The sequence below is a fragment of the Apodemus sylvaticus genome, chromosome 3, assembly GCF_947179515.1.
Source record: "Apodemus sylvaticus chromosome 3, mApoSyl1.1, whole genome shotgun sequence".
NCBI lineage: Eukaryota > Metazoa > Chordata > Mammalia > Rodentia > Muridae > Apodemus > Apodemus sylvaticus.
In genome coordinates, this window is record NC_067474.1 from 162,332,196 (window position 1) to 162,346,679 (window position 14,484).

The following is a 14,484-nucleotide window of genomic DNA, read 5'->3' on the forward strand; positions in this document are numbered from 1 at the left end:
CTGGATAGACACAATTCCACACTTTTGAGACTTCCAGTCAAAGTTTACTATCACTTGGTTCATCACAATCCTTTTAAAGTAGACGAACTCAAATATCAATGTGTCATGTTCAGACACTGGGACTCTTGAGTACTAGAAGACCATAGCTTATAGCCTAGCATTCTCTAGGAAAGTCTCTGACATTGGATTCCTGTACTCCAGGATGCATGGCCCTATTGTCACATCTAAGTGCTGTAACAATGTATATCTATTCCTAGTCGTCTTGTCCTATCCCTTACCATCAAAAGAGGCGATACTATATTAGCATACAGTAGTACAAAATATTTATCCATAGATTAAAATAAGGAGAGCATGGAATAATATTTTTCAAGCCCTGAGAGAAAATAACTGCACTATAATATTAAATCCAGAAAAGTAGTGACTAGTATTGACAGTGTATAAGGTACATTTGAATGTAGTATGGCATTAAGATATGTTTTTCAGTCAAAAACTTACTTAGATAATAAAATCATGAAAATCTGCACAAAAGAATTAGACATAAATTTTTCATAGGTCGTAAGAAATAAGACATTTCTTGTGAAGAATGAATGAATACAAGATAAATAGAAAATATTCCTCACATACAACATAGTGAAGCTCTATCCAACAGAAGTAATGGAGAACAATATGAACCATAATTTCCCACTCACAATGCCAGCAATCCTTCTACAGTACAAATCCTAAGGATACAATCTCACAAAGAACAATTTCATTGAACAGTCATCAAAGAACTTCCCAATAAAATCCTTGGTAGAAGTCAGAATAGATGAAACAGATATCAACACAATGAAGAAAATTATTTGTGAATCTTGGTTTTCATTTCAGGAAAAAGAAATTCTGCACAACTAAACTGACTGAATATTAAGTAGGGATATTTGAACCTGTTCCAACTGAGGGTGTGGTTCAGCACCTGGCAAACAACTTGAATCACTATGGTTGGAACACAAGCATGTCCTTAGTACTCACTTTAATCCCAACCAACAAAATGATAGTTACTGAGTAGAAGAAGGCACCTATGTTTGAAAGTGTGGTCTAATTGAATGGCAGGAAATGCGAAATGTCAGAGAAAGATCTGACAGAACAGATCTTGCAGATATGCACAATTCTCTGGAGCTGAGAGAGGAAAGGAAAGTTACTGAAGGGAGAGAAAGACAGCACAGGAGGAAGAGAATAGTAAGGGATACAGTAGAGGGCATGGGCAGCAGTACAGTACAGTTGAGAGGGTAGAGCAACAGAGGGAGAAGGACACAGGTTTACTGGGAGAGATTTACAGATTCAGATTGAAAAGAGAACATGCTCTGGGCAATGATGGTGCTTGCGTTTAATCCCACCACTTAGGAGGCAGAGGCAGGCAGATTTCTGTGTTCGAGGCCAGCCTGGTCTACAGAGTAAGATACAGGACAGTCAGGGATGCATAGAGAAACCCTATTAGGAAAAAAAAAATGAAAAGAAAAAAATACAATAAAAGAGAACATGGTAGACATAGGAGAAGACAGAATGAGCAAGAAAAAAACAAGGCCCAGCAGATTAAAAAAAAAAAAAAAAAAAGATTGCTACAGTTCAGTTAAGGCCAAAGAGAGCAAGTCAGTGTCTCAGAGAAAAGTCAGATTGAATAAGGCAGCTGGGAGAGGAGTTTGAGCTGGAATAGCTGAGTGGAACCAGCCAGTTAATAGTTGAGAATGGACAAGAAAGGGGAATCTTATTCAGCAGGACATTTCAGAGGCTGAAATCACTCTAGGTATAGATAAGACTGTTTAGAGGACAGAGGCTTCCAGGCCTAGGCCTAGGTAGAAAGAGAGAGGCAATAAGACAACGAATACAGTAGTGGAATGAAAGTTACATTTACAGCCCTGTGGAGAATCTAATACTGCTCAGAAAAAAAGCTTTCTAGAATGTACGAACAGAAGAAAGATACCCCAGATTACAAAGGAAAATAGACCACCAAAGAGTACAGAGAAGGTCTGTTGGGGTTTTGTCTAAGCTCCACCCCACACCTACCTGGCAATAGCCAGGTATGCCCCGCCCCAGAGATCTGGCCCACTATAAGAGGGGCTACTTGCTCCTCCTCTCTCTCTTTCCTCTCCACTCTCCCACACTCTCTCACCTCTCTCTTCCCCCCTCCACGTGGTCATGGCCGGCCTCCTCTTCCTCTCTCTCTCTCTCTCTCTCTCTCTCTCTTTCTCTCTCTCTTCCCCCCCCCCCTCTACCTCTCTCTACCACTAACTCCCATCCCCTACTCTGAATAAACTCTATTCTATACCATGTCTGTGTGTGTGTGGTCCCTCAGGGGCAGAGGTGCCCAGGCAAGGGCCCACCTGGACACCTTCCCCCAAGTCGCCTAGCCACACTCACCTAACCCCCTACACTCCCCCCTTTTAAGCCCTTTCATCTTGGTGCTGAAAGTCCTTTCAGTTTAGACTGGGAATCTTCCTAAAATCCAATAAGGAAGGTCACAGGCCCTGGGAGGGAATCCACTACAGACATTAGCTACAAGTGTAAATGACCCTTGTCACACCCATAGCCTGAGGCAGATTTCAGTCTGGGTAAGAGAAATTATTTTCAATGGGCAACAATTATTTCAGAGATTCAAAACTAAAATACTGCAATCAACTCACTGGTGACTGCACTGTCTATAATGGGAAATCAATATCACCACATTTAATAATATTCAAAATGAAATTTTCTAGAATCATCATTGATATAGAATGTTCCTAAACCAAATTCCTATCCTCTTTCTACTGACAGGTAAGACTTGTGAGCATTCTGTCTGAACTCCACACCCACAGTTACCTGACAACATCCAGGTATGCTCCTCCCCACTGTTACCTGGCAACAGCCAAGTAGGCCTCACTCACTATAAAATAGACTGCCCCCTCCTCACTCTCTTGATGTCTTGCTTCCCTCTTGCCCTCTTGAGCTCTTCCCTTCCCCAATCCCTTCCCCCCTCCTCCACATTTTCATGGCTAGCCTCTATTTCTCTACTCTCTCCCTATCTCTGCCTTTCTCTGCCTCTATTACCCTCTTAATGCCCTGCCTTTCCCCATGCCCTGAATAAACTATTCCTTACAATACCATCATGTGCCTGGTCCCTCAGGGGAAAGGGATGCCTTGGAATGGGCCCTACAAGGCACCCCCTTTCCCCATACCTCATCACACCCCTATAGAACATATTCTTACTCTCTTTATCTTGATATAATCACGTTAGGACCCACCCTATCACAACTGAATCATCTGTTACAGTCTCCTTGGACTTTACCATCCAGAGCTGTAACCTTAGATTAAAGGGTGAGCAGATTAGGGTGAGGAGAGGGAGACCTGAATTTGGGGAAACAGTGGTCACAAAGAACCTGGGACTTTTCATAAATCAAAATCAAAGATGCCAACACCTGGTAAAAGGGTATAAATGACGAAAAGGGAAGATACCACAGAAAATGTCTCTTTTTCTATGAAGATTTCACTTTAACAAATGTTAGACTCCTTCACACAGTTCACACCCATTCAGAGTCCTTTTCTCAGGAACTCTGAAGCGGAACAAGGAAGAATGAAGGAAATCTATTCTGACCTACAGAATCAAGACACCTGAACTCCAACAATATCTCTCTGAAACAAGGGCTGGTCAGGACCTTGTGAGGTCTCAAAGAAACTCAGAACAAATGGCTAACTGGAGTGCCTGCTAACAGATCACTGTGGATATTGTTGGCTGGATGCTTTCTTGGCTCCTGGTTCCTCCTTGCCCAGGCCTCTAACCTCTCTTCTCTTTCTCCATACCCTTCCCCTCCTCTCATGAGCTGGTTATATCTAGATCCAGCCAGATACCTCTGGCTGTTTTCTCCCTTAGACTGTAAAGCCCCAAATTAACTTATAAGTATCACCTGCCCAAGAACCAGGTTCCTTCCAGGAATGCTGCCATGTGCAAATCAAAGGAAAACAATAAAGAGTCTTGGGAAACTACAGTGGACTGTATGATTGTCTATCAAACTCCCTGTAGCATGTGCCCAAACCCCAATCTTTTAGTCAGGATGTAATATTAAATAAAGCTTGCCCACATGCTGGAATTGGCATTTCTCTGGCAACACACAGGGCTAGTGGAACCTACAATATATCTTCTTCTCAGCCATACCTTACTGCAGTCCTGCCTTCCTGTTTCATTCAGTCCTAAGGTGTAACATTAATATCTAAGCCCATGAAGACACATTTCTAAATGTTGTATTTACATCAAAGAATGCACAGACCTCAGTGTTAAATTAATGGGGAGTACAACTTTACACAGTAAATACTAATATTTACAGACAATATGATGGGGCTTTACAATGTACATTTTCTGATTTAATTACATTTTCACTGGATCTTCACATGATTATTATCTACAAAGATCTCTGGGGATGCATATGAATTCACTCTCCTGGCAAAAGGCTACTCTCTCAAAATGGCAAATGGTGGAACACAAGAGTTAAGAAAGAATGGATGAATTTAATTTGAAGAGCTCTGTTAAGACTTTACCAAAGAGAATCTCCATGTACAAATTACAGATACTGCATATGATGTACAAGGTTATTTTAGAGGAATGTTCTGGAAACCATAAAATTAGTAGAAACATTACAATGAAACATTACAATTACATTGTTATGCTCAGATATCGAAACCACAAAGATCACCAGAACCGACTGATGCATTTCACACCATGGTATATTCTAGCTCAGTATGCAAACTTTCCCTGATGCAGCAAGCTAAGCGGTTGACCAGGATACTCAGGAAATAATGTAGTAGGGCCATTAAGTGCAAAAGACACCGTAGCAGTAGCTGGCTGGATATATCTCAAATTGATTTTTTTTTCTATAATTACATCTATGGGCTTCCTCTTAGGTTTCTCACACCTCAATAGGTTCTCAAACTTCCTGACAATTGTAAGATATTCTCCAAAGAATAGTGAGAGTGGGTGAAGAAAATGCACACCTGATCCTCACACCTGCTTTACCCCTGCCAATTCTCTGACCTGACAGGTTCCAGGACAGACTTATGACTGGTGAGCACCCAGAATGCCCATACAGCAACTGTGGCTTAAAGAAGTTTTAGAGTATCTCGAGTCTAGTTTCCCCCAGGACTTCTTGACAATGAGGACAGGCAAGACACACAGACTGATGGAATTTCCTGTCACTATTGCCTGGTTCCTTGGGAAAACTCCTTCTGGATGCACCCAATATACTGCAGATTCCTGTTACATGTTTCTTCTGAACCTACCTGCTTAGGACTCTTTTAATGAATTAGCTTCCCATTACCTCTCATCTGGGTTTGTTTGTTTGATGGATTGATTGATTGTTTTTCCTTGCTTGCTTCCTTTATTGCTTGTTTAGTTGTTTTCCTAAATGCATCTAATCAGGTAGGTAACACCCTCCGCGCATAAGGTACCACTCAGCCAACTCTTCTGCAGGCTGACTTCCACACAACTACAGCTGTGTACACAGGTTCCCCACAAGCTTGCTGCCATTCCAGAACAGAACAGGATGTAGGTCACTGCATCTGGGTTCTGACCATTCAGATCAGAGTTTTGTTGGGGAAATTCTCACAGTGATTTAACAAACTGCTGTGTTAAAAACACACCAATAAAAAAAAGAGAGTAGTTCCTCTAAATTACGATACTCACAACTTATGTCCAAAACAAAGTAAAGCTAAGATATGCACACACACACACACACACACACACACACACAACATCTGTTTGTGCATGTATAAAAACATAAGAATCACTCTGAACATCAAGATACTATTGCTACACAAAGCAAATTACATTGACCTTATTCTCTCCTGACAAGTATCTCTTGGCATTTAAAAGGTATATGGGTAGTAACTTTCGATGCCCTTGCCTCATGATTTTATATTGAAACTGGAAAATAGCAGATGAGGGAGTGCTGTGGAAAGTCATATACAATTAATGAGAATTAACAAGGAAAATAAAGATATCCTAGGAACAAGTAAACAAGACAACTTTCTATGTCATAACACTAGGTCAGGCAATAAGCAGGTGTGGAAACCCAGGCTTTTAGTATTTCTCCTAACACTGTCTGAGGACTAAATAGATGCAGCAATGAGTTCACACATTTCTTTTACAAATACCACAATAATCTTGCACAGAGAATTTTGTGGAAGAGAAGGAAAATCACTGAGTATAATGAAGATATAGCCAACATACAAAACCTATCATTACACAAACTAAACACAGCTGTCATCATTCTATTCTATTCAGAAGACTGACAAGGATGTGCAAAGTCTCCACACTATTTTACCACAGTACAGCAGTGGTACAAAGAGCAAGTAAGACTTAGAATATTTTCAATGTTCAAATAAGAATTGTGTTTCTTGTAATTCTGAAATTACAAGAAACACAAATCTTCACCTCAAGAGCTACAAGTATCCCAAGAGCATAATCCAATCTGATAATACTTTAAAAGGTACAGAAAAATACAAGAAAATATCATTTGATTTTATACATTCCTAAAGAATATTCTGAGAAGACAGGTGACTGGTCAGTGTCTAAAAGGATCTGGAATATGCTGGTGTAGCCTACAGACTGCTAAAAAGGGCTCTGCAGACTTATGGGGGTAAGGAGTCATTAATGACTTTCCCTAGATAGCAGACACTTATACTGTTATACCAACCTGTTTGACAATGAATGTCTACCACTGTAGTAGTGACAAGTAGGTAACAGAAACTTTACTGATTTGAAATGAGGTCAGCTACAACAGAAATACAGATATGGCACTTGAAGATGGTCAAAATCACTAAAAAGATTACAGGCCCCAAAGTGAATATATATCATATATACTGTTATAGGTAGAAATACTGGATATGCATTTCAATTGTTCTGTCTACACAATAGCATGGTGGTTCTTTCAGCCTAAGTCAGAAAAATATGGTTTGTAAAGGAAAACTGACAATTCAGATAATACTGAGTAAAAACCCAGCAGTGGGGTCATAGGCAAGGCTCTAATAAAGGAGGAAGTGGAGTTATGGAAACACATCTTGTCATGTAACATGAACACCGACTTATCAACATATGACAGCATGGAGACCCATCCAAAACCTGCATCAGAACATACATGAAACAAGGATGTAATGAAACTATGAATGACAAGGGATGGGACACACTAGGGATTTACATAGCACAGATTAAAATAAATTCTAGGATCTTTGCAACATCTGCAATAGCAAACAAACCAGATAATGCAAATATTCTATCAGAACCTTTCTCTGTAAATATTCTAAAAATTGTAATATGCATGAAAAAATAGTATAATCACTGATTCATATGGTAGAAAATTTACTGACAACAGGAATTTCTCTAAAATAGAAATTGGTGATGCAGGGGAAAATATAATGCTCTTATAAATTTGAAATATGTAAAACTTGATGACCTGGGCATTTGTAGACAGCATCAAGTGGGTAGTAAAAATGTGCATAGGAATACATGAATTTTCAGGGAGTAATCAGAACATTTTTCAAAGCATGTCACTTTAAGATTCTTCTGTGTAACACACAGGCTGAGTATTGCTGGCATTTCTACCAGCAACAGTACAAAAATTTCTGCTCTAGTGACAGATGCTGTGCTGACTTAATTTCAACAGTAGTAAACATATAAAATGAATATGTTTCATGTAATGACTTTCTCTATGTGTATAATGTGAAAAGTACATCTTCCACGTCATGGAGACTGAAAAAGAGCAAATACTAGAATGGGAAGAATAACCCATGGGTTTATACACTTCTACCAGGAAATCTATATGAACACTAGGGCTTCGACTTTAAATCTTAGAACTGACATTTCCTCAAATACACACCTGATTCTGAATAGAATGAACAGAAATTCCACACTTTTGAGTCTTCCAGTCAGCAATTACTATCACTTGTTTTATCACAATCTACTTTTTAAAGTAGATAAACTTAAATAGAATTCTTTAGTGTTCATATACTGGGACTCTTGAATACTAGAAGACCATAGCATTCTAGCCTAGCATTCCGTAGGAAAGTCTCTCAGAGATTCGATTCATGGACTCCCAGGTCTATCTGTCCATTGTCACATCTAAGTACTGCAACAGTGAACATCCATTTTCAGTTTCTTGATCTATTCCTTACTATCAACTAGGCAACATTATATTAGCATACACTAGTACGAAATCTTTATCCACAGATTAAAATCAGGAGAGCATGGAAAAATATTTTTCAAGCCCTGAGAGAAAATTACTGGCAACTGCAATGTTAAATCCAAAAAGTAGCTACTACTATTGACAGTGTATAAGGCACATTTGAACACAGTAATATATTAAGACATGTTTGTTTTATTTATTTATTTATTTATTTATCTATCTATCTATCTATCTATCTATCTATCTATCTATCTATCTATTTTGGTTTTTAATGACAGGGTTTCTCTGTGTAGCCCTGACTGTCCTGCAACTCACTCTGTAGACCAGGCTGGCCTTGAACTCAGCAATCCGCCTGCTTCTGACTCCCAAGTGCTGGGATTAAAGGGGTGCGCCACCACAGACTGGCTAAGACATGTTTCTTAAGTAAAAAAAAAAAAAAAAAAAAAAAAAAAAACTACCTAGATAGTAGTAAACTGATGAAAATATGCAGAAAAGAATAAGGCATACATTTTTCATGAGGTCACAGGAAATATGACTTAGCTTGTGAAGAATGAATGGATACAAGAAAACTTGGAAATATTCCTCATGTACAACATAGTGAAGTTCTATCCCACACAAGGAACGGAGACCAATGTGAATGACACTTTGCAACTCACAATGCAGCAAACATTCTAGATTACAAATCCTGAGGAATACAATCACACAACGAAAAATTTCATTGACCAATCATCAAAGGAGTACACAATGAAATACTTGGTAGAAGTAAGAATACATAAAACATATATCTACATAAGGAAGATTATTATTTGTGAATCTTGGTTTTCAGTTCATTAAGAAGAAATTCTATAGAACTAAACTGACAAAATAATATAGATGGATATTTGAACCTGTTCTGACTTAGGGTGTGGTTCAGCCCCTGGCAAACAACTTGAATCACTATGGTTGGAATGCAAGCAAGCCCTGATATTCCCATTAATCTTAAACAACAAAAGTGCAGTTACTAAGTAAAAAGAGGCACCCACATTTGAAAGTGTTATCTAATTGAATAGCAGAAAATGTGAAATGTCACAGAAAGATCTGACAGAACAAGATACGTGCAACTCTCCTGAATTGAGAGAGGAAAGGGAAGCTATTTAAGGGAGAGAAAGTCAGTACAGGAAGAAGAGAATAGTAAAGGAACACAGTAGAGTGCATGGGCAGCAGTGCAGTGCAGTAGAGAGAGCAGAGCAACATAAGGAGAAGAAAACAGTTTTACTGGGAGAGATTTTATATTGTCAGACTGAAGAGAAAACATGGTAGCCACAGTTAAAGATGCGATGAGAAAGAGAAAGAGAACACCCAAAATACCTTCTTTTTTGCTTTTTCATGAGTGAAACTGTTTTTTACAAGAATTTACATCTAGATAAAATGAACAATATGCAAATTTTTGAACCTTTAATAGGATTTTAAAACATTTTGAACTGAAAAACATACACATTTTACACAGAAATATTATAATATGGATCAACTCCAACTCGATTTGAAAATATGTGAATCAAACTACAGTTTTAGATGTTAGTAATTCACATTTAAGCAATTTAGCACCTTGCTGAATTCAGCCTTTGTAAGAAAGAGGCTTAGTGCATATTTTAATGTTACATTGTAACAGTGTACCGATTATTGATAGTTCACCTTATTAAATAAAATGTTCTTGAAAGTTGATAAATAATAGCTAACCTCCTATGACATGTAAAATTCCCAATGGTAACAGTTACATTGTGTAACATAACACTTTCTATAGATTTCTATCCTATCTTAAAAATTTAAAAGCAATCACTGTACTGATTGTATCCACAACAAGTTATCAGAGGAAGATCAAACTTTATTGAAACAGCTTGCATCCAAAATATATTGCACTAAAACCAAAAAAAATATCAACATAAAATCCAACCTGTTGTTGCTAATATGTACATAATAGATTTATATTAGTACCTAATAAAATTAGTATATATATGATTAGCACAATTAATTTAACACCAAGCAGAGCATTTCAGTGTCTCAGGGAAGAACCAGATTGAAAGAGTCAGCTGGGAGAGGAGTTGAAGCTGGAACAGCAGAGCAGCACCAGCCAGTTAAGAGCTGAGAATGAACAAAAAAGGGAGAGCTTATTCAGCAGGAAATTTCACAGACAGAAAACACTCTAGGTCTAGATAAGATTGTACACAGGCTAGTCTTTCAGGCCTAGTCCTAGGTAACTGGACAGAGGCAGTAAGCCTCCCAGACAATAATTACAATTGGAAAATAAAAGTTACTTTACAGTCCTGTGGAAAATCTAACACTGCTCAGTATAAAAGCTTTCTAGAATGTAAGAAGAGAAGAAACGTACCTCAGAATACTAAGGAAAAGAGACTCAACCAAACAGTACAGTAAAAACCAACAGTAATTACTCTCCTCTAATCAGGAATAATTCAACACAGTGCATCAGAGAACACAACTGAAGGACTAAATATCATTTAGACTAGACAGAATATGTGATTCAGAAAGCAAATCCCATTGCTAGAGAAAACAACTCAGCTTGGATCATAATAAATAAATCAATAAATATCCTGGATGGAGTCTATGGTGGTAGCATTCACAGTGGCAAAAACTGCTATGCGAACTGGGGCAGGAAGCAGAGTTATTAAAGGCCATACCCAGATTTGTATCTTGTGTGCTACAATCATAATATGCCAGGTAAGGCATGGCCACTAGTATCCTGGTGGCAAGATGCTCTGTGGGTAACAGAAGATTTTGTTGTTCTAGATGAGCTCAGTTAGCTCCACAGGGGGAAAAATACAGATTAAACTGATAATCTGCTAAAATCCAATAAGGAAAGTCAGAGGCTCTAGGAGGGAAAACACTACTGATACTTGCTTCATCTAAGGAGCCCTTGTCACACCCATTGCCTGATCCTGATTTCAGTCTGGCTAAAAGAAACTTTGTTTTCAATGGGCAGCTGCTAATTCACAGCCTCAAAATTAATCAAATGTTGAGATCAACTGACTGCTGACTGCACTGCCTACCATGGGAAATACTCATCACATCTAATAATATTTTCAGTGAAATTTTCCAGCATCATAGATGATACAGAATCTGGCAAAACCAAATTCATGTCCTTTTTCTACTGACAGGTGAGCTCCACCCGACCCTTAGTTCAATCCTTCTAACACACTTGGATCCTTGAGACTCCTTGGCCTTTTCCATTCAGGGCTCTTACCTTTGATTTATAGTTATGCACTTTTGTTGGAGCATATAGAGACCTGAAATGAGAAAATATTGATCAGAAAGAACCTGGAATGTTTCATGAGACAAAGATGAAAGATTCCAACACTAGGAAAAAGGATATACATGAAGGAAAGAGAAGGTATCATGAAAATGTCTCTTTTTATCTGAGGATTTCAGATTACCCTAGAGATGTGAGAGTCAGTCACAGAACTAACACATGTCCAGAGTCTTTTTCCCAGCAACTCAGAAGAGGAGCAAGGAAGAATGTAAAAACATATTGTGACACACTGAATGCAGATGCTTGAACTTCTCCAACAAGAGGTTTGTAAAGAAAGTCCTGAGTGCAGGGTCTAAGCATTCCCACACCTGCAGGAAGTCTACATTGCAGAACTCAACAACCCATAAATGTGCATGGGCAGAGTGCTTTTCATGAACCAAGGAGACATTTTTCTTAAGTAAGTGAGCAATCATAATTATTTCAAAGGTGAGGTCTAATTTTGTCTTAATCTATACTTAGTTGTATCTCTATAAAAACATCTTGTCCTGATACTATCCTCTCACAGGATGCTCTGTAATCCTTGGAAGGATTCAAAGAAATTTAGGAGGAATGGCTAACTGGAGAGCCTCTTAACATCTCAATGCAGACTTTGTTGACTCAGCATTGTCTGGGCTCCTGGTTCCACTTTTGCCCAGCCCCTCCACCCTCCTTGCTTATCCACAATAACCCTCCCCCTCCAGGACCTGGTTCAGTCTGTACCCAACCAGATACTCTGACTGCTTCTCCATCAGACTAAAAAGCCAAGAATTATCCTCTAAGCACCTCCAGCCCCCCTAAAAAAGTATCTTCTTGCAATGCTGCAGGTCGCTTGTCTTTGCAAAGTAATAAATCCTCATAGGAAACCCGATGGCCTATAAAACCACCTGTAGCATGTGACCAAAATCCTTGTCTTGGTCAGGAAGTAAAAGTTATAAAGCTTGTCCGCACGGTGGAACTGGTTTTTCTCTGGCAACACTCAGGGTTAACAGAACCAACAACTTTCTTCTCCTTAGCAGTAACTGGCAGCAATCCTGTCTTCGTTTTCATTCAAAGCTAAAGTGTAACATTAATAACTAAGCCTATGACGACACATTTGTGATTGCTGTGTTTACATCAATCTGCATATACCTCAGCGTTAAATTAATGGAAAGATTGTAATTCAACCCAATCTGCACTGTTCCTCCATATGAAAACTATCTACAAAGCTCTCTTGAGATACCTAGTCAGTTCCCTGGAGAAAGTTATTGAAATGGTAAACGGACGAACAGGGGAGTTGAGAAAGCATGAATGAATTTGAATTCGAGGAGCTTTAATAAGGTTTTTTGGAAAAGAAACCCTCCTAGTATACAAACTGTGGATGTGTCCAAGGATCTAAGAGGCTATTTCAGAAAAAAATATTCTGGCAACCATAAAATAAACGAAAACTTCACCATAAACCCCAGTTCACAGGATCTCAAACTTCCTGATAATGGTAAGATACCCACAACACAATTATGAGAGTGGCGGCAGAAAATGCACCCCTGCTCCACACCCCTGCTCCGCTCCTGCCCCTTTCCCAGCCCAACAGCTCCTCTGACCTGGCAGGGGACAGGACGAGCTGCTGAATGTCCTAGGAGGCCAGCACAGCAACTGCAGCTTAAGGAAGTTTTCAGGTTCAGCAAATACGAGGCACTCGTCTCCAGCAATGACTTCTGGACCGCGCCGCAGCCGAGAAACCCAGAGAATTCTGGAAGGGCGGGACTTCCTGTCACTTCCGCCTCCTTCCTCAGAGCCACTCCTTCTGGACCCCAAAACAATAAAAAATGCTGTAAAAAATTGAGAATGTAAATAATTGAAAGGCCGAGAAGGAGGGTGTAGAATTACAGGAAGCTGATGAATAATAGGCGGGTCCAGAAGGAGGGGCTCTGAGGAAGAAGGCGGAAGTGACAGGAAGTCCCGCCCTTCCAGAATTCTCTGGGTTTCTCGGCTGCGGCGCGGTCCGGAAGTCATTGCTGGAGACGTGTGCCTCATGTTTGCGGAACCTGAAAACTTCCTTAAGCTGCAGTTGCTGTGCTCGCCTCCTAGGACATTCAGCAGCTCGTCCTGTCCCCTGCCAGGTCAGAGGAGCTGTTGGGCTGGGAAAGGGGCAGGAGCGGAGCAGGGGTGTGGAGCAGGGGTGCATTTTCTGCCGCCACTCCCACAATTGTGTTGTGGGTATCTTACCATTATCAGGAAGTTTGAGATCCTGTGAACTGGGGTTTATGGTGAAGTTTTCGTTTATTTTATGGTTGCCAGAATATTTTTTTTTCTGAAATAGCCTCATGGATCCTTGGACATATCCTAAGTTTGTGTACTAGGAGGGTTTCTTTTCCAAAAAACCTTAATAAAGCTCCTTGAATTTAAATGCATTCATGCTTTCTCAACCCCCCTGTTCATCCCTTTACCATTTCAATACCTTTCTCCAGGGAACTGACTAAGTATCCCAAGAGAGCTTTGTAGATACTTTTCATATGGGGGACCAGTGCAGAATAGGTTTAATTACAAACTTTCCTTATAAAAACACCATCATTTGGGAATAAATATTAACATTAACCAAGCAAAATTATACTCTCCATTAATTTAACGCTGAGGTATATGCAGTCTTTGAGGTGAACACAGCATTCAGATATGTGTCTTCATAGGCTTAGTTATTAATGTTACACCTTAGCTTTGAATGAAAAACGAAGACAGGATTGCTGCCAGGTACTGCTAAGGAGAAGAAAGCTGTTGGTCTGTTAACCCTGAGTGTTGCCAGAGAAAAACTAGTTCCACCATGTACGCAAGCTTTATAAATTTTACATCCTGACCAAGATAAGGACTTTGGTCACATGCTACAGGTGGTTTTATAGGCCATCGGGTTTCCTATGAGGATTTATTACTTTCCAAAGACATGCAACCTGCAGCATTGCAAGAAAATACTTGGGGGGTGGGGTGGCTGGAGGTGTTTAGAGGATACTTTTTGGCTTGTTAGTCTGAGGGAGAAGCAGTCTGAGTATATATGGTTGGGTA

The 14,484-nt window shown here is 39.5% G+C and overlaps 2 protein-coding genes across 14 annotated transcripts in view; one reads left to right on the forward strand and one right to left on the reverse strand.

The window, feature by feature from the left end:
* Positions 1-14,484, reverse strand: part of LOC127681612 (zinc finger protein 420-like) — a 662,660-nt gene that overhangs the window by 17,215 nt on the left and 630,961 nt on the right. For 8 of the 13 annotated variants that reach the window (XM_052178068.1, XM_052178066.1, XM_052178072.1 and 5 more), the window contains one exon: positions 11,413-11,455. The exons of 3 other annotated variants lie outside the window; for them this stretch is intronic. In XM_052178068.1, the coding sequence (XP_052034028.1) occupies positions 11,413-11,447 (35 nt within the window). In that variant the 5' untranslated portion in view covers positions 11,448-11,455. Of the gene's footprint in view, positions 1-11,412; positions 11,456-13,034; positions 13,128-14,484 lie in introns of those variants that run through there. 2 more of the 13 variants (XM_052178067.1, XM_052178074.1) reach the window with 2 other exon arrangements.
* Positions 13,258-14,484, forward strand: part of LOC127681621 (zinc finger protein 260-like) — a 39,212-nt gene continuing 37,985 nt past the window's right edge. The window contains exon 1 of the mRNA XM_052178096.1: positions 13,258-13,553. Within this exon, the coding sequence (XP_052034056.1) occupies positions 13,466-13,553 (88 nt within the window). The 5' untranslated portion in view covers positions 13,258-13,465. The remainder of the gene's footprint in view (positions 13,554-14,484) is intronic.